At 51.5% G+C, this 23,101-nt stretch overlaps 1 protein-coding gene across 2 annotated transcripts in view; it reads left to right on the top strand.

Moving 5' to 3' along the window:
• The window catches only part of Pgs1 (phosphatidylglycerophosphate synthase 1), a 35,162-nt gene that overhangs the window by 5,489 nt on the left and 6,572 nt on the right, over nt 1–23,101 (top strand). For both annotated transcript variants that reach the window (XM_034504909.2, XM_034504908.2), the window contains exons 2-8: nt 5,122–5,311; nt 7,789–7,866; nt 9,153–9,252; nt 9,913–10,102; nt 10,647–10,825; nt 12,731–13,252; nt 21,562–21,710. In XM_034504909.2, coding sequence (XP_034360800.1) covers nt 5,122–5,311; nt 7,789–7,866; nt 9,153–9,252; nt 9,913–10,102; nt 10,647–10,825; nt 12,731–13,252; nt 21,562–21,710 — 1,408 coding nt within the window. The remainder of the gene's footprint in view (nt 1–5,121; nt 5,312–7,788; nt 7,867–9,152; nt 9,253–9,912; nt 10,103–10,646; nt 10,826–12,730; nt 13,253–21,561; nt 21,711–23,101) is intronic.

Here is a 23,101-nt window from a genome sequence, read left to right as displayed (position 1 = left end):
TCCGCTTGTCTCTTCACATTCCCCATAGAGGGTCTGGGAGGGTCACGAGACCCTCACCTGAGCACAGTCTCTAGAACACCTGCTGTATGCAAGACTGCTTACAGCACTTGTGGCCTTGGAGCGGGGATAGGGTGTATGGGCTGGGGAAGACTGCAGAAGGGGGCTTTCCTCATGGCTGTGGGATGCCATAGTCCCCGTTTCTGGTGCAGCCTTTTGTGGGGAGCACCACTGGCCTGCAGGCCCTGTTCCCTGTACTCCCTGGACATTCCAAAGGAAAGGAGGGGCCTCCGGCAGGTCCTACAGACCTGCTTGTCTGTTCACACCACTTCCTTCATACTACAGTGCTGACCCATTCATTCCCTGTGCTCTGTCAGGAAAGCACTAAATCCATGTACTCATCCAGGGTGAGCCTTCGTGTGCTCATGCCTTGGTGTGTTGTTGCCTACCCCTGGGAAGGAATTTTAGTCTTCTGTTCCCCACTGCTGGTGGCAGCACTGGCACTGTGGCTCCAGAGGGCGCAGTGCAGACAACATTGTACTTCTGGGGTTGTCTTTGCTGAGAATAGGGCCGCTAGGCTGAGTGTTGTCGTGGCTCACCCACAGGCAAGGCAAGCCTGTGTCTTTCCACAGGTGCACAAAGCCTCAAAATGCTTGATGGGATGAGCGATCCTGCTGCTCCATCCGAGGGTGTGTCTTTCTGTGGGGTGGCGGTTTGCTTATTCTGAACCCAGTTGATGCTGGGGAGGAGAGTTGGGGGGGGGGGATACTGTTTTGCCTGGGACTCTCGTATACCAGACTGACTTGGACATCCATCCAGGGGCCCAGAGAAGAATGTGCATGCTGTGCTTGCACTGGGGTGGTTGAACCTGTAGATCCTTGGGCCGGTGGGAAGAAGCCTGTTTTTCTGCCTAACCCACTCCCCGGGTTTCACACTCAGGCTGCTCCCTCCCAGTCATTCCTGAGTTCAGGGAACTAACTTGTCTGCAACATCTACAGGAAGCCTTAAGTCTCTTGGCTGAACCTTCACCCAGAGTCAGGTATCCTGTGGGTGTGGCCTGAGCAGTTGTGAGAGGATGCTGTTCTGGTCTGCAGGCTGAGGATGACTTTGTGCTGTCGGCCCCACATGCTGAGAGGCTCCGGACTGTGTGCTTCTAGGCCTTGGGTGTCGGGTGGGGGGACCACTGGCCTGCAGGCCCTGTTCTCTGTACTCCCTGGACATTCCAAAGGAAAGGAGAGGCCTCCGGCAGGTCCTACAGACCTGCTTGTCTGTTCACACCACTTCCTTCTGAAATCAGAACTGGGTCCTAGATGGTATCTAGAAAGAGATGACTTAGGGGAACTAACTACCTGTAGATGTGGAAATTGCATGAGTAGTGGCTTGGTTCCCTAAGTGAACATTACAGGCCTTGGCCTCGAAGTGCTCAGGCTTAGTTTTCTATGGGACACATGCTATTTTAGGAAAAAAAATCATTTTCTTACATTTTGTGTGTGTGTGTGTACACGTATGTGTATGTATCTGTCTGTTCTGTGTGTGAGTGCCACCATCTTGGTATAGCCAGTTCTCTTCGTCTGTCTTGGGAGTTCCAGGGTATTGAAGTCAGGTTGTCCAGCTTGGCAGCAAGGGCCTTTACCCAGGGCACGTGGTGTCTTAGTAAAGCTCCTGGCTCAGGGGAGTTACTTGTGTAGGTGGGTGACTCTTGGAACCTGGATTCCTGTCCCGTGGTTAGGCTGGTGTGGGACAAGCTTTTTTCTGGGAGAGTCAGTCTGCAGGAGTTAAATTAATGAGAAGCCGGGAGCCAGTCTCCAGGGTCCTGGCCTTCTAGCAGAACAGGCTGCTGCCTTGCACTAGCACTTGAGTTCATCCAGTCCCCATGGGTCGGTCTCCTGTGGGTGCTGTCTCCTGTGCATGCTGTCGTTGTGGGCTCCTTTACACTCACTGTCTTTGCTGTGCATTCCCCTTTGAATGGGTGAAAGCCACATGAAGTGTGGGCTGCCTCCACAGTGAATCGGCAAACTCTCACTGGCTCACAGCTCCTTGTTCGTAGAAATAAACCTGTCAGCACACAGGTTAAACAGGAAGCCAGTACAGAGAAGCCTGAAAAACTTTTGGACTGAGGCCCTGGTGGAACATTCCCAGGGAGAGCTCCCTGGTAGGGGAGAGACCTGCTCAGAGTTGTCTGTCACCCCTGCAGCCACTGCCTGCGGTGGTGGCTGTTTAGGCCTGCCCTGATACCTTGTAGGATGCGGGTATGGGTGCACACAAGTCACTGGACTGGTTTCTAGAAGTTTCCGTTGCTCAGGTTTCACCTTGTCCAGAGCCCTTTCTCTTCTGAGTACGATTTGAATTTTTCTGGTTTTTAAGATTCTTTAAGCTTGGCTGCCAAAAGCCTTCCGGTAGTTCCAGGCACCACCTGCCCCTCTCCTTTGGCCGTGTACATTGACGTTTATCTAATCACTTTTATCATTTCCTCTTTGATCTCTGTAGTCCCAGGCCTGTGAGGTGGTGAGGCTTTTACATGTGGGGGAGGCAGATGATGCCAACTCTTCTCGAGTATTTCCATAGTGTGTGGTAGGTAGTCATGTGATGGCTCGAGCTAGGCTTCCAGGAACTCTGGCCCTGTTCTCGATTGCCTGGTGTGAATGGGTGTTTCCTCATCTGTGAGCTGGTTAGCATCACTTTGCCCACATGGTGGCTGATGGGGATTGGGAATGTGGCACAGAGTGAGGCAGGCAGACTCCTAGTCCTCCCCCATATGCTCTGTGAGGTGGAGCTGCACAGCTGCCCACAGAGTTATGTCCCACTCTGAGTCTTAGACTGTACCCACTGGGGGCCTCACAGGTCAGCTGTGAAGTTTTCCTGTTGTCTCCTAGTTTTCCTTCTTCCCTCTAAGCCTGGTCAGTGTGGGACATTGAGGCAGCACTCTCTTGTTCACACTAAGAACTTTAATTTGCAAGCCAGTACCTGCTGAGGGGGGAAATTATTTACACCTCAGCATAGGTGGCCAAGGCCTGTTGCCACCTTCCCAGGACCCAGAGAGTCAGCACCTTCCACCATTGACTAAAGTTTTCTTGGCAGTGAGTTGGCCGTGACAGGCTGGTGGGCTTTCTGGGAAGTGCAGCTGGGGGCCATCTGGCATCCCTGCAGCGCCGGAGCCCTGGGGAGATTCATTGCTGGAGCATGGAACAAGCAATGAAATCATCTTCCTGGAATCCTCATTGAGCCCCAGGGTGCTGAGGACTTGCTGCCCAGAACCCTCTGTAGTCGTACACTGAGGTCTTCCTGCTGCTGTTTGCAGCCTGGGATTTAGACTGGTTTGTGTGGGGTTTTGGGTGTGAGAGCAACAAGGACAAAGCTCAGCAGAACATACTGAGGGGTTCCTGGGGTGCTGCTTTGTCCAGTCAGGCTGCTGTTGGTGGGACCCTGGGAGAAGGTGTGTCTGATAGCTAAGGGTTCCTTCTTGTCAAGGAAGGTCTTGTAAGAAAGGTTTCTTCCCCTGTGTGTACTGTGTTCTTTCTCCCTAAATCTGAGTTGTAAAGCGAAACCAACACACGACACTTTAATTTTTCTAGGTCCTCTAACAGAAGCCCTTTCTGTGAGTCATGAAGTTTCTTCTAGGCTAACTTATTAGCTAGTAATGTTGGAAGGATTTTAAGCACGTGTATCTTTTCTTTGTTCTTTGCCAGTTTCTTCCCTTTATACAAGATCCTGTCCATTCCCTAGAAGAATCTTCATATCTTTTCCTTTTTATTTTTATCTCGGCACCCGCCAAGCCGGTGTGTGCAGATTCTCACTGAGGCTACCTGTGCACGTGCCTGCAGTGGACAGAAGAGGGTGTTGGATCCACTGGAAGTGGAGTTGGGGTGTTGTGAGCGGCCCGATGTGCTGGGAACCAAGCTCCTGCTTTGCTACAGCTCTGCTATAGCAGCCTGGGCCCTCAGCCCTCCTCCTCTTCTTCCTTCGTAATGCAGCCCACTGAGTCCCTGCCTGCTGGAGTGTTCCCTAATCTTGTGCTGGTAGCCATAGCTGCTGTGAGTTCATGGGTGCAGCAGCCTGGCGTGCCCAGAAAACAGCATTTTTCGTGCTCCTCCTCATCCACTAGCTCTTAAATCCTTTCTGTGCTCTTCCTGGATACTCTCCGAGCCTTGCTGGGGTTGATGCAGATGTCCAGTTTAGGGCCGAGCACTCAGCAGTCACTCTCTGCTCTCTGGTCAGTTACAAGTCTCTGCATTTACACTGGCCACTACAGAAAGGTTTCTTTGGCCAGGGCTGAGAGCAAACCATGGATGTAACAGTAGATATTTAGAAGACAGTTTAACAGCATGTCTATTTAGCAAAAACAAAACCAACCAAACAAAAAAAGACAACAGAACAACAATAAAACCCCGGTAGCCCTGGTAATAGTTTCCCTTAGGGCCTGTGACTTCCCAAGCCATGGACCTTTGAATTCCTTCCATCCTATGGAACTCGCCTCATCTGAACAGGTTACCCCCAAAACCTTCATGCCACAGATGCACTGTGGGCACATTGTGCCTGACAGGCCATTGTAGGAGCTGCAGGGGTCACTATGGGTAAGACCATTGATGGTTTTTCTCTCCATGAGAGAAAATAGCACTGTTAAAGCCACCAGGGAGGGAGGGAGGGAGCTCAGGTTCGTTCCAGATGGATTTCTCTATGCCCTACAGCCAGAGGCGCTGCATCTTCAGCAGTAGGGCTTTGTTATGTAGTTAGGGTGGCAACTAAGAACAGAACAGTAATAGCCTGTGTTATTTGGGGGGGGGGGTGTGTGTCTCTGGGCCCTCCCTGACCAGTCAGTAAGTCATCAGTAAGCAATATTTTTCTGAGATGGATTTATGTCAAAGGGACAGACTGAACCAAGCAGGAACTTTTGTGTGCTTTCTTGTGGCAGCTCTTGGTGAGAGTCATTGGGAGTGACATTGGCTGGGTCTGTGTGTAGGTGCTGCCACCTTGGTTGTGCAGCACTGGCCCCTTCAAGGTGCTAGGAGGAGGAGGGCTTAAATTATATGGAAAATCTGAACTGGCTCAAACTGTCTCCCGACAGTTGTGATCAGTCCCCGGAGGCATTTGAAAAAGGTAACTCAATTTGCATGTTTCCTTAACCAGGTCACCATGGCTGTTACTGGCTCCCTTGCTGTCCCCAACTGTTCCTCAGGTCACCTCCCCACCTTGCTGCCTATGTCCCGAGAGTGTGCACAGGTTCCAGTGGATCAGAAACCTGGTCCCAGAATTTGGAGTTTCCAGCTCTCATGTCAGGGTGTTGTCTTCCCCTGCAGAGTTCTTCGAGCTCATGAAGGTAAGTTGCTTGAGGGACCAAGCACAGAATTTGATGGAGCTTTCAGGGCTCGGTGGGTCCCAACACTCTGCTGTAGACACTTCTAGTGCAACTCTGCTTAGACTGTGGCTCTTGCTGTCAGACTTCACCTTCATGTGGTTGAGTTGAGCTCCAAGCAGAAGTCTCCCTAGGTAGCTAGTGTCTCAGGGCAGGGAGGGGTGAGGACAGGACCAGATACTGAGACCTAGTCCTTTTCTGTAAAGATGGTGGGGCCATGCATGAGGACCCCTGCCCAGGTGACAGCTTCATGGGAAGATATGACATGGGATCTGAGGTGTGTACATGGCCACTTGGTGACTTCATATCAGGACACTTGTACTCTGTGGCCTGGGTCATGGCCTTTGTCTGTGGTGTGTGCTTCCCTTCTCTTGATTAGTGTCCCTTTGCATCTAGGGCTTGCTTTCCATAGTACCTGGATCAGAATGAAGTAATTCAGCACTAATTAATCTTAACTATGTGAACTTTGAATTCATATTAGCAGTGGTTTTCATATTATTTCATATTTATTATTCTAATTCATATTAGAATGGAGATGTGCTGAGGAGGGTGGCCAGCAGGGTACTAGGAAATGGTAGCAGACACAGGTGGAGGTTCCTGTGTGTAGAAAGTGGGAAAGCCTGCCTTCTCTCACCTCCCGTCCTCTGCCTGTGCTGATCCATACTTAGCCCCATTTCTGCCTGGTTCATTCTTTATGTGTATGACCACTGGCAGGCTAAGCTCGGTTCCTGCCATGTGTGGGCCACTTCCCATGGGGTCTTTGCTCTACTCACACACCCTGCTTCTCTGTCCTCTTCTTCATTGTGAGGATGGACTTGCTGTACTCTCTGCTTCTGTCTTCTCTGTGACTCGGAGAAACAGGTTATTCCAGGTGGTGAGTGGCGGGCATACTCTGCTGTCACATGGTGCTCTTCTGGTCAGGAGGCCAAGCCAGGCCATGCTCTGCATCTGCCCTCATTGGTGAAGCTGAGGAGTCCGGGAAGCAGCAGGGGCCCAGCTCTGGGCTGAGAAGATAAGAGGGCAGACTGGAGACCAGCAGGCTCTCCACCTGAGGCACTGTGTGTCTTCCTGTGATGGATACTTGTTCCAGTAACCTCTGGCTGGTCCTGTGCCTTCCTTAAGTGGGGGTTGACTGGGGTCCTGCAGTGATCATCTGTGTATACTTTGGTGGCTGGGGCCCAACTGACGACTCTGCCTGTTGTTTTTTTCTTCACCATCATGTCTACAGATTGTATTTTAATAGACAATAAAAGAAAGGAGGCAGTGGGCTGTTGTGATATCTCTTCTCCTGTGCCTAGGCGTTTCCCGGGGCTGTGCTCATGCATCTGTCTAGTCAAGATGCCCTACTTCCTGTGTGCAATCTCGCTGAGCTGATATCCCCTCTTAAGCTGCAGGCATGAGCTGTGCTGCTTGGCTCCCTCCTTCTAGTTATGGTCTCCTGTGTCTTTTGGAGTTAACTTTGGTGTTTTGGAGACTGAGTCTTATGTTGCCCTGTCTGGCCCCTAACTCAATGTGAACTGATCTTGTCTCCCCAGAGCTGGTGCCATATGTATGCGTGACTGTTCTCTGTATGCTTGCTACCATCTCAGGAGTGTGGGCTGCCTAGGGCTTTGGAGATGAGGTCTTTTATTCTCCTGGTGGGAGCAGAACCTTGGGATGTGTCGGTTGTATTTGTGCATGCGTGTGCACCCAAGCTTGATTACACACAACTGGTTAGGTGCAGGTGCAGCATACACACTCCCCTTCCTGTCAGTACCTCTGGGAGGAGTCTTCATGCTCCTTTGGACCTGGATGTGCATACATGCATCTGTATAGGTGAGGCTGTGTGTATGCTCTCTTAGCACATTGTAGGTGACTTCTCCTCAGGGTCCAAAGATCTCTTTGCTCATCAGGCTGGAGAGAGTACTCAGTTGGTAAAGTGCTTGCTTTCTAAGCGTGAATCTCTGAGGCCCATCCCAGCTCTACCGGAAGAGCTCTACTTTTCACCCAGTGCTGATGTGCGGGGCAGGTGGGTGGACTCCTAGGGTACTGGTCAGCTAGCCTGTTTGATGAGTTCCAGGCTAGTGACACTCTATCTCAAAATAAGGCGTATGGTAGAACAACCCAAGGTAGTTCTAATTTCCATATGCATGTCTACACCTATACAATCATGCACATGCATACATAAAAACATCACACACACACACACACACACACACACACACACACACACACACACGATCTCCTTTACCAGTTAGTGCTTACATTGCATTTTGTTGTCCAATTAGACTGTACCTTGCCTTGCAGAATGAATATTTTGAATTAGGGTTGTGGACCTGCCTTTGAGAAGTTGCTGTGTTCGAGTTTTGGGGTGCAGAGCCATTCAGCTTAGAGTGTGATTTACCTCCAAGTGGACTAGGAAAACAATGACTATAACTTAGAATTGTTTCTCCTCTTTTCAGGGGCAGATAAAAATAGCCAAGAGGCGAGTTGTGATGGCCTCCCTCTACTTGGGGACAGGACCTTTGGAACAGGAACTGGTAAGACTTGGGGCAGATGGTCCTAGGAGCAGCTGGAGCCAGCTTCACAGTGTCACAGCTGACTCTAGAGGCCTTTCTGGCCTCCAGATGTTGGTGTGTCAGTAGTGTGTGAAGACAGTGTAGGAGGCCCAGTTAGGTGCTAGGCAGCACCTCCCCTACCCTTACAGGACTCTTTACCTGGCCATAACCCAGGGGACATAGCAGGTCCACAGCCTGCTTTTGTGTAGTCTCTGAAGACTGGCACCTGCATTTCCAAGAAATTGGAAGAAAAATAATGTGAGTCATGTAAGGTGCATGATGTTTACCTGTCAGTATAGTTGTAGTGGGCGTGGCCACATTCACCCCCTCCTGTGTCTGTACAGTTGTGGTGGGTGTGGCCACACTTTCCTCTCCTGTGACAGCCACACAACTGAGTCATCCTGATAGAGACCATCTCTGGCTCAAAAAACCTAAAATATTTAGTTGATGGTTTTCAGAAAAAAACGTTTTCTGACTGTGCCCTAGGCAGAGGAGCCCAGATGCACTTGGGGCTGGTTGGCTGCTTCTGGGTTTGCTGAGGCTGGCATTGGGTGCCAGGTCTTGGCCAGCCTTGTTCTGCCTGAGCTGACTGGCATACCATAGCTGTCTCTTTTGGTGAGGAAGACAGGGCTGGGAGAAGTCGAAGCCACATGCTGTGTCCAGGGAAGCTTGCTGGCTCTAGAGTGGCCCATGGCAGGCAGTGTGGGCGGAGTTGGGGCTTGTGACTATGGCCATCTGTCCTGTCTCTGGGCACTTTTTTCATGGAGGGATGGAAGGAGCATGCCTGTGGCTGTTGTTTCTGGATTTACTGTAGAGACAGACTGGAGTGTGGAGCGGGGAGGAGCCTGAGCACACTCCATGTCCCTCTCCGTCCCAGTCATCCTGTCTGCTGCCAGCTTGAGAAGCTTATCTCTCTCACACAAGAGGGATGCAATGTCCAAACCACAGGGGAGGGCTGTAGGCGGGCTGTGTACCCTTCAGGAGATCCTGGTCTAGTCCCCCAGTAGGGAGGGAGGACACTGCTGTATCTGGAGGAGAGTGTTCGTGGAGATATGAGAGTTGGTGTTTGAGAGGCCTGAGACCCAGGTTGTCAAGCATAGCACACCTCTGCTCTGCTGGTGTCCAGGCTGGAGAAGGAGCTTGGCGGTAGCTAACAGCTCATGTGGAGTGGTTCTGGTGTTTCCAGATTGGGCACTGAGCTGATTCATTTCCTAGGTGCATACACAGCTCTGGTCTCACACGTGTCTTTTGATTCGTTTTCCTTGTAGGTGGATTGTTTGGAAAGTTCTTTAGAAAAGTCACTACAAGCAAAGTTTCCTTCTGACCTCAAGGTCTCCATTCTCCTGGACTTCACCAGGGGCTCAAGAGGTAGGCACTCTGCATTTTCTTCTTTCTCTCCTCATTGGCCCGAGGACATCCTAGGACAGAGCTGCCCAGGGCCGCCTGCTTGTCCAGTCCCATTCCTTCTGCAGCAGCCACTTGTCTGTAGTCCAGCTTGGAACAGCATATGCAGAAAAAGAGCTTTCCTGAGACTGTGGCTACTCAGGGTCTGCCTCCTGGCCCTGCTTCCTTTGGGCTTGCTTTATTTTAAGGCTTTGTGTGGGGGTCCCTGGTGCCTGAGGCCAAGTTCTGAGGTCACCTGTTTCTTGGAAGGCAGTTTGCTTCCCTCCCTGAGACTCAGGCAGAGTGTCTAAATGACTGCTCTAGGCTCTGGGCTAGATCTAAGTACTGTCAGTCTGGCTCAGTCTGATACGTTTTCTTCTAGAGCTAGGGTGAGAGGTCAGGGCACAGAGGCACCCAGGAAGCAGTTGATAGAGTTACCAGAAGTGGGGAGCTAGCGTGATTGAGTAGCTAACAGTCCTTCCTTAAGTGTGATTGACTCGTCAGAAGCAGCGCCGTTGATGTGTCTGGTTAGACCAGGCCCCAGGTAAAGTGAGGCTGTAGGGGTGTTGGTTTGTCTAGCAGTCAGGACACCTGTCTTTCCTGGTGGAGTGAGTTACCGGTGTTTCCTCTGCCTGTCACACTCAGGTAGGAAGAACTCTCGCACTATGCTGCTCCCACTCCTGCAGAGGTTTCCAGAGCATGTGCGCGTTTCCCTCTTCCACACCCCAAACCTCCGAGGACTCCTCCGACTCCTTATTCCTGAGCGCTTCAATGAGACCATCGGCCTCCAGCACATCAAGGTGTACCTCTTTGACAACAACGTCATCTTGAGTGGGTGAGCGCTCTGTGGTGTTCTCTAGGCCAGTCTGCACCTCAAGTCCTTAGAGAAGATGCTGGGCTGGTTGTAGATGGCATTCTCGCCTCCTCAGCAGCCCTTCCTCTAACTTCCACTGTTTAGTGCTGGCTCTGACTGCTGTGCTGAGCCCCTCTCTGCCATTTCCCTGTTTCTCACGGGACTCTGTGACTATGCTCACTTCATGCAAAAAGAATAGATCAGAGAGGACACATAATTGCCAGGCAGAGCCCAAGAATCATAAACCGAGCTGGATGGAAGCCCAGGGCTGTGGGCTGTGACTTCACTGGGACATCTGGGTGGACTACTGTACCTGTTCTCCACCTTGGTTGGCTCCCTTTGTGGGTGCTATCTCTGTTCTTGTTACTCAGTGTGATCCCGGCTAGTGCCCTGCGTGTGCTCAGGGGTTGCTCTGGTTTCATCCCATCATGGAATTGTTACTCTTCATCCACTTAACCCTGAGGCGTGGCTCACGAGACCTCGAACAGTCTTGGCTGCATCCTTATCTGATTCTTCTTCTTTCTAGTGCAAACCTGAGTGACTCGTACTTCACCAACCGCCAGGACCGCTACGTGTTCTTGCAAGACTGTGCTGAGATTGCAGACTTCTTCACAGAGCTGGTGGATGCTGTGGGGGATGTGTCCTTGCAGTTGCAGGGCGATGACACAGTGGAGGTTGTGGATGGGATGGTGCACCCTTACAAAGGTAGGGCCTCTATGAAGTCTTTGCTGCCTTCTGTGCACCGAAGGCTAGAGGAACAAACACACCTTTCGTCCCTGTCCCTGTCCCAGTCCCAGCCCCAGGTGTAGGAATGCGTTGAGGCATTCATTTGTTTCTAAGGCCAGGTAGATGTGACTTAGTGGCTCTTATATGCTCTGTAACTGAGAGCCAGCCTGGGAAGGTGGGGCTTTGGACTTGGGTCCTGCACATTGGGTGAATGGGTTGGGAGACTGTCTTGTTCTTACAGGAAGCAGCCTGCCTAGTGACCACCTTCCCAACTTGGCCTCTTCCTGTCACAGCAGCCCATTGAGGTCAGCAGCCTCCTGCCTGGACAGTGAAATGGGAGCGCCTAGCTCTGCTGCAGGCAAGCCCTTGCAGTGTTTCTGGGCACTTGCGTTGTGAGGCTTCTGGCCTCACAGGATTGCTGCTGAGTGTGCAACAGTCCCCACAGCTTAGGGACAACTTGGGGAAGGGGTAAACCCTGGCCCTTAGGAGAAAAAGCTCCTCATATTCTGTGGTCTTTCTGATGGCAACTCTGCTCAGTGCTAGGGAGCTATGACTGCCAGCTAGGCCATGGTCTGCCCCTGGGAATGTTTAGTTGTTACCACTGTGCATTGTAGTGTCCCAGTTATACATTTTGTGGAAAATTTCTTTCTTTGTGGGTATCCTTAGATTTCTCTTTTGGTCTCCAAGATTAAAATATACACTGTCTGAGCCTTGAAGAAATGCTTAAGTCCTCTTGTACTATGTACCAGGCATGACTAGTAGGGAATGGCTGTATTTAGGGACAGCTGAGACATGCTGTCCCTAATCATGCTTAGGACAGGGACAAACCAATTTGCACAGTTGGTTTCCTTTCTGTTCTTGGTCCAGCCCTAAGAGGAAGCCAGATGTCCATCCGTGACCTCAGTGCAGACTGTGTGCGAGTGTGGGTGACCGATTGTAGCCCCTGCTTTGTGCTTCTTGTCTTTCTGACCACTCTTGCCAAAGACTTGCTGTCTCCTGTGTCTTCATGCTGACCGTCTTTAATCTGCAGTGCTGCTTTGCTCTGTTGCCCAGACTTCAGGAGCTGTCAGTTTTCAGCTTTCTTTGTCTAGTGATAGACTGTAATTGTATCTTTCCTCAGTGTGTCTGTGTCTGCAGCATGTGACTTGCCCACATGGGGTCACATGCCCACATGGGGTCCTGCCGAGCCCAGAGCCTGCCTGCAGGCTTTCTGAACATGGTGGCCATGCTTCCCTGCGGAGCCGTGTGCATTCTGTGCTGCATACTTTTTCTTTGTTCTTTGTCTTTTTTCTTAATTCATCTTTATTTTCTTTCTTTTTTAAAAACTTCCTTCGAGACAGAGTCTCCTGCAGCTCAGGTTGGTTTGACCTTGTCCTTTTTTATATTTGCATTATAATCAAGTGCCACCACACCTGTCCCTGGCACTGTCTTTTATTCAAGTTAGCTTTCTTACTGAAATACACAGTGTGCAACCAGACAGCCACCATAGTCCTGCTGTTTGCTATCCCACAGTCCTCTCCCTGAATTTGAGTTTTTGTATCTGGAATTAACTGTGTCACACCTTGCCATGTCTCCATGCATGGGTCCTATGGGCAGGCCCTTACTGTCTGCTGCCTCTTTTGCTGCCTGAGCTTAGTCTGTGTTCTGCCAGTGAGCACTTGTGGCATTTGCACGCACCAATCAGAGATGTATGCCTAGAGCCAATAGAGTCTTGATGGGTTTTTAGATGGTCTAATGTAGCCCAGGCTGTGTCTGGACTCTGTATAGCTGAGGATGACCTCTTGGTCCTCCTGCCTCTACCTCCTGAGTACTGAGATTACAGGTGTGCACCACTACTCTTGCTTCCTTCTCCAGGGTTTTTAACTCTTCTTATGTTTTCTGCAGGTGACCGGGCTGCGTACTGCAGAGCAGCTAACAAACGAGTCATGGACGTTATCCACTCTGCCAGGACTCGACAGCAAATGCTGCACGCACAGACCTTTCACAGTGATTCTCTGCTGAGCCAGGAAGAGGCTGCAGCTGCCGGTGATCGGAGACCAGCACCGGACACCTGGATTTATCCACTGATCCAGATGAAGCCCTTTGAGATTCAGATTGATGAGATAGTCACTGAGACCCTGCTGACAGAAGCTGAGCGGGGAGCTAAGGTCTTCCTCACCACTGGCTACTTTAACCTGACACAGGCCTACATGGACCTGGTGCTAGGCACTCGAGCCGAGTATCAGATCCTTCTAGCTTCACCAGAGGTGAATGGCTTCTTCGGGGCTAAGGGCGTGGCTGGCGCCATCCCAGCTGCCTATGTACACATTGAGCGACAGTTCTACAGTGAAGTGTGTAGCCTGGGGCAGCAGGATCGGGTCCAGCTCCAGGAATACTGGCGCAGGGGCTGGACCTTTCATGCCAAAGGTATGTAGTGGCTGGCCAGAGGGCCCCATCCCATGGGGGTGCTCCACACGCTTCGCTCACAGAGGTCTGGGGTGTTTGTATCTACATGTGGGAGAGAGCCCTGCCCTGTGTCAGCATTACAGCAGCCTCTGCAGGGCTTGCTGCTTGGCCTAGATCCTGTTTTAGGGGTTTTAGTTGTGTAGAATACTTTATGTGAACAAAACTTTAAAAATGGAAACTTATTTGGTGGATTTTTTGTTCCCTCTGGTTCTGGGGACCAAACTCAAGACTTTTACTTTTGCCATTGATGTAAATCACATCCTCAATCCTTTGGTAGCTGTTGAGGACCATATTCATGTAATATCTGCTAAAGGACCACAAGGAACTGTGTAAGGCTGGCTTCTGCCTCGGGGCTCACACCTACCTGTTGTGCAGAGCCCAGTGCTCCAGTCCTTACCTCATGTTGCTGGACCGTCTTCCTGTTTGCTAGTCTCTGTCTTTTCTCCCCGGAGAAGATGGAAGCTGCACGCTCAGTGTATAGCCCTTAACTTACATAGTGGAAGGAAGTCATGCGGTTCTGAGTTGGGCCCAGGGCCATGCACATGCTAGGCAGTTCTTCACTGAGCTGTGCTGTGCTGTGCATCCAGCCAGTGCCCTGGATCGTCCCCATGCAGCCTTGTGGTAGAGATGGTAGAATCTACATTAGGTATGTATTTTTCAAGAAGAACAGCCCAGGTGAGGCAGCCCAGGTGTACCTCTCTGAGGTATTGATGAAATATGTTGGAAACCTTGTGCCTGGCACCAGTGTGCCTGATGCAGTCTTGCTGAGCATGCTCACTTCAGGCCGACTCTGCTGAAGAACCCACCTCACCCCAATACTGGTCCTATAACTTCAGAGGTATAGACAGTAGCTGGGGAGCCCTGGGTTCTTATTTCTGGCTTCTCTAGGTAGCGCCTGACTTCTGAGCACATATCTGGCCTCTTGAGATTTGAGGACATCTCTGACTTCTCAAATGGGACTTTTTACTCTCTGAAATCAGCATTTTCAGTGGGAGATACTTTGTTATTGTTGTTGCTTAAGACAGGATCACTATGTAACCCTGGCTGGTCTGTAACTCTGTAGACCAGGCTATCCTGGAAATCACAGAGATCACCTGTCTTCTCCTTCCCAAGAACAGCAGTTAAAGGCATTTGCTACCGTGCTTAGCTAGTGGGGATATATTTTAAGAAATACTCAAGTACCTTGCTGTTCTAGAGCTGACTCCAATTCTCTGTGTGGATTTTTTTTTTTTTCCCCGAGACAGGGTTTCTCTGTGTAGCCCTGGCTGTCCTGGAACTCACTCTGTAGACCAGGCTGGCCTCGAACTCAGAAATCCGCCTGCCTCCCAAGTACTGGGATTAAAGGTGTGCGCCACCACCGCCTGGCCTCTGTGTGGAATTTAACATGGTGTTTTTACTTTATTTTTAAAGATATTTATTAGTGTGTGTGTGTTGGCGGAGTGTGCACATGCTATGGCATGCTTGTAAAGGTTAGCAGACAACCGTGGGAATTGGTTCTTTCCTTCTACCAAGTGATTCCATCAAGCAACATGCTTTGTTTTGTTTGAATCTGTGGTGCTGGGATGTGTTCCAGTGCCTTGTATATGTGTCAAATCCTCTCTGTCTCTCTGTCTGTCTGTCTGTCTGTCTGTCTCTCTCTCTGTGTCTCTCCACCTCAAAGACTAGGCTCCTCACCGCAAGACCCATGCTTTCTGCTGGGAATGGTGGAGTGACTTGACTGTCCAGTAGGCCTGACTGTGCTGGAAGCCCTCATTCTTGCCCAGGCAGACAGTGTTTTTTTGTGTGGGAAATAACTGCTCTGTTGTTGGTCTCACCTTAACTTGGGGCTGAGTGAAGCTTGTGGTCAGGGCAGGTAGAGCTGGCCAGGGTGTGTGTGCAAAGTCTTTTCAGGTTGACCAGTTCCTTCTGGGAATGACAAGCGCCCCAGGGTGGGGCATGGAGGGAAGAGCTGAGCAGCCGAGTGAAGCCAGAGCTTTGGGGAGGTGTTGTAATTCACAGGTCCCTGCATAGCTATAGCCAGGACAGACGGCATGCTCCTCCATGTCATGCTGTGGCCTCAGGCCCGAGCCCCAGCATTGTAGCTGGAGAAGCTCTGGTCTCAGGTCTGGCCTCTGCTTCAGGTGTTCCCCTGAAGCCACACTGATGTGTGTGTGTGTGTGTGTGTGTGTGTGTGTGTGTGTGTGTGTTGATTCCCCAGTTACATCCAACTGGCTTTTCCAGTGTGTCTCCCCTGCCTTTTCCTGTGTGCTCTTGCCCGCCCCTGCTCTCCATCCCCTCCCCCCCTAGTGTGGGTGGGGCCCTGCCATCGGTGAGTGTTGGGTTTGTGGGGAGCATGGGCATGGGGAGTCTCATATCTGGATCTTAGAATTTGTGTGTAAGAAATGGGCAAGAAAGAGATGGTAGAGCTAAGTGGGGGTAGATATTGCTGAGAATTTGGTTCTGAAATAGGGTCTTTTATGTGACCCAAGCTAATTGCTGTGTAACTGAGGATGACCCCTACCTTCTGATTCTCTCCTTGGTATTGAGATTATAGCTGCTTTGAAGCAGTTTCTTCTGAGTAAGAGTCCTTGCAGAGCCAGAAGCCAGAGGTCAGAGGTTACTCTGCCAAGGTGAAAGGCCAGCACCCTTTCCTGCTTAGTGGCTGCTGTCTTCGGTGGGTCACAGCCGTTTCTGGGATACCTGCTGATAGTTCCAGGAGCCTGTATGAGTATGGGATGAGCAGGCAGTACACAGGGTGCTTGTGGGGTTTGATGGTTGGTGTAGTTGATCTATTTCCTGCAGGGCCTGTGCTGGATACAGGACTAGGGCCTGTTTGTTTATGTCTATTCTGGGTTCCTGGAAGATGCTTGATTACCATGTAGCTCATACCAGGGTTCTTTTGCCCAAGCTCCTACAGGGCAGGCTGTCTGGTATCAGTTCTCCTGTTGCTGCAGAAAGCCTCTGATGGAGGGCAGCAGTCTCACTGGGTTTCCTTGCAGCTTTGTCGCAGAGGTTTAGGAGGCTAGGGTTTGTTCTGAGGTATTTGCTGGGCAGCTGGGTGCAACTTTGTGATCCTCGTAGTGTGGGCAAAGGTAGGGATCAGGGACAGCCTGAGTGGGTTGTGAGACACCCTTAACAGAACGGCAGTATCAGGGACAGCCTGAGTGGGTCGTGAGACACCCTTAACAGAACGGCAGTATCAGGGACAGCCTGAGTGGGTCGTGAGACACCCTTAACAGAACGGCAGTATCAGGGACAGCCTGAGTGGGTCGTGAGACACCCTTAACAGAACGGCAGTATCAGGGACAGCCTGAGTGGGTCGTGAGACACCTTTAACAGAACGGCAGTACTGGGTTACTTGTTGCTGCCTTGCTGGGAAGTTCATTACATGGCAGTTGGCTGCTGAAGCAGCCTGGTGTGGAACTCATGTCATTTACAGGCCGATAGCGTAACACACTTTACTTCCAGAGAACCACAGAGAACACACAGTGTGTAGAACGCATGCTTCGGACACTTCTTTTGCAGTATGGCTTGTCTGCTGAGTTCTTACTTGGGATGTTTTGGAAGTGGCTCCTAGAGCCTCTGCAGAGCCTCCCACCCTCCCCAGCTGGAATATGGTTTCTGCTCAATGTATCTTGCTTTCCCACCACCAGGAAGCCAAACACTGTCTGTATCTCTGTTGCTGTGCTGCTGGCTGTAAAGGACAGCTCTGTTCTTGGCTGGAGAGAGTCCTCAGGAGCAGGCAGTGGGTCTCAGCTAGGTCACTACAGCTGTGCTGCTGACTGGTGGTTTGCTAGTCTCTGGCGGGGCCTGTAGGTATAGTAGGACAGGGGTCTAGGGGCTGGGATAGTCTGTCTGACTGCATCTCAGACTGTCAACCTCTTTGAGCAGGTGCCGAGGGTTCACTGGGGTCTCATTTGGTCCTGGTGGAGTGTGGAGTGTGGGTGTGGGGCATGGTATTAGTCTGGAGGGTCTGTTGAGCTCCAGCACGCTTAACTTGGTGCCTGAGGGGCAGCTTTAGTAGTGTGAGGCACAAGTGTGAAGTCAGCTGTGTCTCAGCCCTGCCCGGGGGTGAAGCCTACAGTGTTAATCAGGCCATCACTTTGAATTCTTGTCCTGAGCAAGACTTGTCAGTTTTGTCCTTGTTCTGTCCTGAGAGCCAGTAGCCCTGTTAGGCAGGGACCACACCCATGCTCACTGTACACCAGTCTGCTTTGTCCACCTGCCAGGGCCCCAGGTTTTGCCCCCCCCCCCCCCCCAATCACAAAGGACTAAGCATACTGACTTGATATCTTTTGGATGAACAGTTCTAGATTAACAAAGCCCTTTGTGTGGTCAGGGATCTTTGGATTAAGAGACTTCTGGCTATACAGATGGAATCTGTTAATGACTGACAGGATGCCATTATTTTTATTGTCTTCCCGACAGGCTGGTTGGCATCTTACCCAAAGGTGAGCTGATGAGGCGGCCTGGCAGCCCCACCCTGTTCACCTGGGCTTTATGTGAGGTGTCTATCACCTGAAGCCAGCAGGTGGGGTAGTGAGGGCTGTGGTGGTGCATGTGACCACTTCAGGTGACAGACTCCAGCTGCAAGGCCTCAGGAGTTTCTCAGCCCCTCTGACCCCAGAATCGAAGACTGGTGCTCTGTGGGAGAGCAGAGCTGTGCTGTCTTCTCTCTGCTGCTTTACAGGGGTCTGAGACTCGGGACGCTCAGAATACTGTGGGGCTGTGGGAGGCCACAGAAGTTCACATGTCTGGAGAAGTCCTCAGAGAAGACTCTGACCTACATGTGCAGAACTCCTGATTTTCTTTTTTAAGTTTTTCTTTTATCTTACATGTGTGGGGTTCTGCCTGCATGTGTGTATGTGTGTCTGGTGCTTCCAGAGGTCAGAAGAGCACATTGCATCTCTTGGAACTGGAGTTAAGAGTTCCATAGATGCTGGGATCCAAAGTTGGGTCCTCTGGAAGAGCAGCTGTGCTCTTGACCACTGAGCGTCTCTCCAGCCCAGATGCCTGTCTTGTTTTTAAGCATTTAATCTATTTGGTTGGGAAGCTACATGACTGTGATTTTGTTCAGATACTAACATAGCACCCGTGTGCCTTGCATGGATCATGGAAGGCACCAGGGTGTGTTTCCTACTCACTTGGGACTTCTGTCTCATGAGAAGCACATAGCTATCAGAGGGACCTGTGCAGATCATGGCAGGCAAAAGCCCTAAGCTGATGGGATCCAGACTGGTAAGGAGTCCAGGTCAGGGAGGGCCTCTCTGCAGAGACCAGAGGAAGGTAGGACTCATCATGCCTGGCCAGTGCAGATAGGACAGTGCAGTCCCCAGGCCTCCTCTTGCATGGCTCCATGCAGTGTGAGTGTAGTCTGTGCCAGGGCAAAGCAAAGGGTGGCCAGGCCTGTTTGAGAGCGCTGGAGGCCTCTCTCTGTTGTGATGCTCAAGGTGCCTAGAAAAGGACTTCATTTGTTGTTTTGACACTGGGTCTCATTCTATAGCCCAGACTGGCCTTGAATTCATAAGAATCCTTCCCCAACCTTTTTTGAGTACTAGGATTACAGGTGTGAGCCACCACTCCCAGTAAGGTGACTTTTTTTAGTCAGGAGACAACAGGGGTCCTTGGCCTCTGAATCCAGACCACACCTAGTGTTCCAGGCAGGCAGTGTCCTCCCCACTCTACCTGGTGCTCATAGCTACTGTGTTTCCCTTGGCTGCAAACAACCCTACCCTCAGTCCACTCCCCAAAGTGCTTTTTCCTTCCCTAAGCCACTAGTTCCTGGAGTTGAGGAGACAGACGTTGGGCACAAAGGTCAGGCTTTGGGGTGAGGAATTGGGGCTTGATGATTGGTTTATAGCCCCTATCTGGAAATGTGCTTCCTCCTCTGCCCTTAGAGCCTCCTGCGTATGGAATGGGGGTGCATGTAGAGGGAGCTGCTGGGTACAGCTGGGCCCAACCAAGGAAGGGAAAGGAGTCCCCAGTCTTCCAGCCAATGCTTCAAGCACCTGACTTGGAACCTAAATGGGGAGACTCCTAGTGTGCGGGCCTCACAGGCTTCCCTAGGGCTCAGCACCAGAGACCACGGCCCAGAACATGGCCAGTATCTCTCAGCAGTGCTTCATCTCTCTGTCTTGGGGTTCACCCAAAGGTGTGCCACTCTATGCGTGTGTGTGCAGGATGACTTTGATACTCCAATCCTTGGGCCTCCACCTCCCAAGTGCTGAACTATGTGCTGAGATCCAACCCAGGGCTACTTGTGCAGGTTAGTCCAGCGCTCTGCCTGCCAACTGAGCCCCTTCCCCAGACTTGTGTTTTCATTTTGATGAGGGTCAAAACTGTGGGTCATTAGAGCATCCGCAGGCCACGGGGCCTCTGGGCCCTGAATTGTGGTAATCGTATAATGCTAGTTACAAGTTTTGTGGTGAATGCCAAGCATGTTTGTAGCTGCAGTGGCAGACTGTCATTAGATGTCTCTGGTATTCAGTGCTTTAGAATTTCTCTTGGCTAGAAATGGCCCCCCCCCAATCCCCCAAACACCCCTTTCTCCCCAGACTGTTGTTTCTCTTGCTGATTTCTAGAATGGTGAACATATTAGGGACCAAGGTCAGGCTCTGGGGTGAGGAACTGGGGATTGACTGTAGGTTAAAATGTCTCTAAAGAGGTGCACCTGAAGGCCAGCCCAGGATCCTTGGGCTTGGTGACAGCAGGCACCTGAAGGTCAGCCTCGGCTTGTGAGGAGGCAGTGGTAGGAGCAGCCATTATACCTTCCCCCGGGGTCATAGAGTCTCAGGGTTTGCTGCTTAGGAAGTAGGTGCTACAGGAAAATCTTCCTCTTCATATGTGGAAAGCAGCCTGGCCCATGGAAGGTGTCGTCCTCTCTTCTTTGAGCAAGATCCTTTGAGGAAGGTGGTTGGCAATTTGTACCAAGCAGACCCAGTCTGGGTGCAGTGGCGATGGCTGCGCGGTGGCAGTAGGAAGGAAGAATTCCTGTCCTAAGGCTTCTTTGCCCTAGTTCCATGCTGTGGGAAAGCTGAGGTGGGGACAGGGAGGCTTAGACACATGAAAAACCAGAGGTGTGCAGAGTAGACATGGCCTGGATCCCTGGCTTGGGAGAGCCGCCTGGAGCAGAGCTGCTAGCAGGGGCTGGGAGGGACACCAGCCTCTGGCCTCTTGACTTACCGAGCAGTAGAAGTCTGCTGAAGAGCAGGCAGGTGGCTTTGCTGAGGCCTTCTAGGGCAGGACACCAGCCCCAGGAGTGAGCCGCAGCCCTGTCAGCTGTTGCCCAAGGAGTTTTTGAAACTCTCTGCTCTGCATGGACATTAGGAAGTAGTTTTCTGCTGTGGCAGCATGTGTGTTACATACAGGCCATGTGTCTGTGATGTTTGTGCATGTTTGTGGGCTGTGAGGATCTTGTTAATGGAGGATCTGTGGTGGGAGGGCCACAGGGAGCTGGCCTAGTGCAGGCCAGGGGAGCAGGCTGGGTTTCCTGGATAAGCTTTCTCAGGCTAGTAAGAGGAAGGGTAGAGGCTAGGCTAGGCCTGGGGAAGATAGATCCTCAGGACTAGTTCTGTGGGGGCTTGCCTGTGTAGCTTGAGATCATAGAAGAGGGTGCAGAATGGGAGCTGCCATGGGCACACCTATTAGTACTAAAGATTCTGCTAGAATCCATGACCTCCATTACAGAGTGTCCCCATGTGTACTGTGACATGATAGCTTCTGTGATACCCACTGGCAGCATGTTTCTTTATGTGGTGCAGATGGTAACTAGAGAGACGAGCAAATTCCTAGGTGTCCTGAGGTAGAAAAGGTGGACAGCTGTATGTAGGCAGGCCTGGTCCTACCTAATGCCTTGACCACCATGTGACAGCCACCTCTGTCGGTTAGGTAGGACAGAGCCCACTTGCCTGTTTGTTCTAGGCTCCCAGGAGGGATGGGGCCTCTGGTCTGTTCCTTGAGCTGTACTTTGCCAGCAGACGCTTCAGGCAGTTGAAAGAGCTGGGACTAGTGGTCTCTCTGGAGAGCAGTTAAGGGGAGGGAAGTTCATTCAGAGAAGCTAGGTCTCCCCACTAGGGACGTGAGCCGCAGCTGAAGTGGCAGAGAACAGAATGACCTTGCACTCAGAGGTCTGGAGCACCTTGGCCATAGCAGACCGGAGGGAGCCTGGTTCTGCCGGCTCCCTGATGCTGCTGCCCCTGTTGGCTGCTTCCCTCCTAGGTTGAGACAGTGTGTGGCAAAGACCTGGCAGATGTTGAGCTCACTTCTTGTCTGCACATTTCCTTTTCCTGCAGGCCTCTGGCTGTACCTGGCAGGGAGCAGCCTGCCCTGCCTCACGCTGATTGGCTCTCCTAATTTTGGGTACAGGTCAGTTCACCGGGACCTGGAGGCCCAGATTGCCATTGTGACGGAGAGCCGATCCCTGCAGCAGCAGCTTCATCAGGTTGGTTGAAGTGTTGGGGTTCTTGGATACATAGCTGTCCTCACAGGCATCTCCTGCCTTTGTCAGCTAAGACAGTAAATGCCACCCTGTGTCCCTCACAGGGGAAGTCTGAGAAACCCTGGAAGGCTAGACCTTTGGCTCTTGACGCCCTGCCAGGGTGGGCTTGTATCTCACCTGGAGCCATTTCTTCCTTCCATGCTCAACAGACCACCATTTCCTCACTGGGCATGGGGTCTAGTTGTTTCTAAAAGTGAGGGGGAATCCCAAGGGTGGCTGTGGCTGTGGCCCTACAGGGAGCAGACAACAGACAGCTCAGAACTCACACATGCTGTCCTGTGAGTTCTGCAGCAAAGCCCCGTGCTTTGGTCTTAGAAGCTTTTGTTCTTTGTCAGAGCCCCCGTGTGGGTTGGACAAGATTCCTGCTGGGGTCTTAGATACGAACCCTTGCTCCCAGCCAGACCTCAAGAGCCCCACCCATTAGCTTTTATTTTGGTTATTTTTAACTGTATATCATGTATGTGTGAGATGAGTGTGAGTGTGATATGCGTGTGCCATGACACCCGTGTGGGAGTTAGAGGTCGGTTTATACAAGTGCGCTGTCTTACTGCGTGCAGGTTTTAGAGAGGGAACACATTTGCGTCTCAGGCTGGCGGGGCGAGCTCCTCACGTGCTGAGTCTTACTGCCAGCCTGCGCATTGACGTTAGGCTGCGGTGTTTGGGACTCGCTGCTGCACAGCTTTGCTGATGAGCAGGGAAGTGGCTATTATTGCTTTGTTCTTTGGACCTGCTACTGTGTCTGGGAACTTGTCACTGAGGGCCAGGTGCCAGTAAGGGCTCTGTAACCGGGCAAGGGGAAGTGACAACAGCCATGCCCTATAGCCAGCGGGGTGATTGGGTGTGCTAGCAGATTTTCTTCAGATGACTGAGGAAGCTCTCAAGCTAAGGGCTTCCCATAACAGGGTAACTGTTGGCCTTGGAGCCAGGCTGTGGGGAAGGGATGAGTCTGTGGCTCTGGACAGTGGGTCTCACTGGTGCAGAGAGCTCTGTGCACACATATGCCTCCCCAGAGGGAGCTGAATTCTGGGAGATCTGGGCAAGCAAGTGCCCAGGCCTGTGCCCCAGGTCCTAGTACTGACAAGACCCCACTTCCTGAGATGGGACTTAAACCCACATCCTGGATCTTGAGAAAGGCCAGGCTCATTGTGGTCTGAGCTGATTTCTCAAATGACATACTTGGGATAGTTTCTTCCCAAACCTGCCTCCCAGGGGCTTTTGATGGGAAGGTGGCAGCCTGTGTTGCTGTAGCTCGTCCATGCTTTGCAGTGTATTGATTCAGGGTCTGTGAAGTAGAGATGTGTTTCTAGATGGCTCCATTTGCTTCAGTAGACTTT

This window comes from Arvicanthis niloticus, chromosome 6 (genome assembly GCF_011762505.2).
Source record: "Arvicanthis niloticus isolate mArvNil1 chromosome 6, mArvNil1.pat.X, whole genome shotgun sequence".
Lineage (NCBI taxonomy): Eukaryota > Metazoa > Chordata > Mammalia > Rodentia > Muridae > Arvicanthis > Arvicanthis niloticus.
Note: the sequence above shows the minus strand (reverse complement) of the source record. Positions and strands in the feature narration are given on the sequence as shown.